Raw genomic sequence first — 3,257 nt, forward strand, 5'->3', positions numbered from 1 at the left:
CTGTGAAATCTAATGTGGGCCCTTTAACCAAAGGGTTTCCCGACCAAAGGCCGCGAACAATCTCCCGAAGAGCCTCCCGCTGCGGCTCGAATTCGGGACAGCGCAGCAGATAGTGCGCGGCCGTGTCGCTTCCCTCTCTACACACACACATCTCACCTTGAACAAGGCCCAAGGACGCAAGGCGTACCTGAAACCTGCCGTGTCCGGTAATCATCTGTGTCACGTAGTAGTCAGGGCGGACCCACCGCGCATCAACCCTGCGCTCTACATTACCGAAGAAGGCGTACATGGTGCGGCCTTTGCTCGAAAAAGACCATCGAGCCTGCCACACCCTCTACGCCTCGGCCCTAATCAGACCCTGCGTCCCTTTAACTTTCCCGGTGAACGGGACAACCACATTTCGTACCGTTGCATCCATTTCTTTCCTCGCCATATACCGCGCCGAGTATTCTTCGAGAAGAATGTCGACGGGGACCAGCAGCCACACAGAGAGACTCCGTCGAGACCGTGCGATATGCAGCGGTCGTCGAGATAAGTGCCCGCTGCAGGTTCCTGAGGACCTTCAGGTCACCCCCCGCACACAGGTCGGCCCACCCAGCGGCAGCATAAGCCACCGTCGGCGCAAACACGCCCCGATAGATCGCGGAGAGCGCACTGAATCGCAGCCCCCACCAACATCCCGCCATCCTAGCTAATTTACTAACCAGCGACCCGACCTTGTCGCTTAAATATCTATAATGGGATGATACTCCCATGTCCCTATCGAAATGGATACCGAGGTACTTGACTGTTTTCTTGAACGCGATATTTCGTTTCCTAAACGAACGGTCGGTGGTCTTGCCGCGAGATCTGTTTTCTTTGCCCAGTGGGCTTTACGCTTTCGGTCCGGACGCGCTTCTCCCCGTCTACCGATGGGGGCCCTCCTGACCGGCTCGCTCCTGAGGACAATTGCCTCAGTCTTACCCGATGAGATCTGGAGTTTGGCTCTCTCGCACCAGTTCCTAACTATGTTCGTTATTAGTTGCCCTCTTTCCTCTACTTCTTTACGCGAATTGCATTCGACCGTGACCAAAAGGTCGTCGGCGTACGCAATAAATGACCTACCTATTTCCCTGTCTAGTTCACGGAGCAGCCCGTCGAACATGACTGTCCATCACGCTGGACCTAAGACTGAGCCCTGGGGGCAACCTCTACTTGCGACCTTGGAGACACGGATGTCTCCAAAGGAGATGCTGATCTTCCTATTACTGAAATAACTGCGGAGGAGCTGGAAGATATTTCGAGGGCAATCTAGCCTCTTCCAGGCCTCCATGACTGGTAGCCACCAGACATTGTGGAAGGCGCCAGCTATGTCGAAGAGCAGCGCAAAGACGTATCTCCGCTTGGAGGCGAAGACCATCCGACGCAACTCGACGATCGCGTCCTCCGTCGACTTGCCGGCCATAGAGCCGAACTGCCGATCCGAAAGTCTTCCAGGCGTCATCGACATCTGGTCGAGTCTCTTCGTAAGAAGCTTCTCGAAGAACTTCCCTATGACGGAGAGGAGACAAATGGGTCTGTAAGACTTCGGGTCCTTCGCGTCCTTGGCCTCGCCCTTCAGGAAGACCCTAAGCGAGCCCTCCTTCCAGATCGAGGGAAAGATGCCCCACTGAAGGCACCCGTTGAAGAGCCTAACAAACTAACCTAACCGAGGATTATCTTCATGGCAGCCTTTAGCGCTGCAACCTCGACAAGGTCCAGGCCAGGCGCCTTCCTGACTTTTAGCGTTTTCGCGACAGTGACGATTTCTACCTCTGTGAAGAGCGGGGCATCGTCATCGTCGGGCACGATTAACGCACTTCCCCTGATTTCACGCTGCCTGAGCGTGTCCTCATTCTCCCGGTCATCAGGGACGTGCACCTCCAGCAGGCGCCTAGCGGTCTCCTCCAAGGTGTTGGTCGAGGAGCCATCGTCGCGGCGGAGGCTGCTGAGCACTTCGTCCACTCGGAGCTTCCGGACCTCGCGTTCGTACACAAATCCCAATGGCTCCGAGTTTCCCACCTCCGTCACGAATTTCCGTCAGCTGTCACGCTTCGCCTTCCGCACCTCCCTCGTGTACCTCCTCAAAGAAGAGAGGTAGGCATTTCGGCCCGAAGCACCGAGCGGCTCAGCGTTTTCCCGCTGGAAGGCACGCCGTACTCTATATAAGTCAGGATCGTCAATTATTTCGTCCACCACGGGTTGGACTTTCTAAAATGCCTTTTCCTGGTTATTGCCTGTTTCGAGGTTTCGACCAAACTTAGGAGATGGACTTCGCGAAGCTTTCCACCCCTCTAGCGGACTCCAGACTAAGGAGTCGAGCCTCGATGCAGAAAGGTCAATAAGGCTATCGGCGTACTTCTCCCAATCGGCACGACTCGCGTGGAACTGAGTAACTCTATGTTGACCGGTCATTGCCTCTGACTCTCGGCACTTTCAGCCGGATGTCCAGGGCACTGTGGTCGCTCGTCGTTCAGTCGCACGTGACATTCCACTCGCCGAGGAATTGGCTCATGGCTGGAGTTGCTAGGGTCACGTCAATATGCGACTATCCCCATGACGTCCAGTAGGTCGGCGACTGTCTGGGAGCATTGATGATCTTTCATCCGCAAGCGCGGATGAATTCCTCGAGCTTCGCGCCCCTATCGTTCAACTTGCGATTCCCCCACATAGGGGATCGCGCGTTGGCATCCATACCTACCAGCAATCTCTTCCTCCTTAGCGAATGAAACACCGCTTTGAGGTGCCTGACGTGCCCCTCAATCTCGTTGCTGTACTGGAAGTAGCACGATGCGACGTAGAAGGAGAAGCCGGGTGCCCGCACACGCCCACGCACAGTACGCTATGCTGAGCCGCGATATTTTCGTAATCTGGAACGAGTGGTATGAGACCGCCACTGCAGCACACGGACGTTGTGAGCGTGCAGCGGCAACTTTTGTTCCCTGCCCTAATTCGACAATGGCGAAGCTCGTGTCTTGCTTCCGGACGTGTATTTCCTGCAAGAGCAAGACCTCCAGTCGCTTCTCGGCTACGAGCTGACGGACTTCGCTACTAACCACAACTGAACGCCCTATTTTTAGTTGCATAATGCTAATGTCCGTGGATCCTAGCGAAGGACAGGAATCACTTAAAGCTGGTTAAGGGGGGTTTTCTAGCGAGCGATTACGATTCGCGGATGCGGATCCTACACCGATTTCCACTGTATTCTGCCTCACCCAATCATAACCCCCCCCCCCCAA

General features: G+C 55.3%; 1 protein-coding gene across 1 annotated transcript in view; it reads right to left on the bottom strand.

Annotated features, from left to right (window-relative positions):
• Positions 1 to 1,153: 1,153 nt before the first annotated feature.
• LOC116849454 overlaps positions 1,154 to 3,257 on the bottom strand; it is a 7,224-nt gene continuing 5,120 nt past the window's right edge. Inside the window, exons 3-4 of the mRNA XM_032826595.1 lie at positions 1,759 to 1,989; positions 1,154 to 1,648 (exon numbers count right to left, since the gene is read on the bottom strand). Of these exons, the coding sequence (XP_032682486.1) occupies positions 1,154 to 1,648; positions 1,759 to 1,989 (726 nt within the window). The remainder of the gene's footprint in view (positions 1,649 to 1,758; positions 1,990 to 3,257) is intronic.

This window comes from Odontomachus brunneus, unplaced genomic scaffold (genome assembly GCF_010583005.1).
Source record: "Odontomachus brunneus isolate Ranch 3 - 2012 unplaced genomic scaffold, Obru_v1 Obru_scaffold_116, whole genome shotgun sequence".
Lineage (NCBI taxonomy): Eukaryota > Metazoa > Arthropoda > Insecta > Hymenoptera > Formicidae > Odontomachus > Odontomachus brunneus.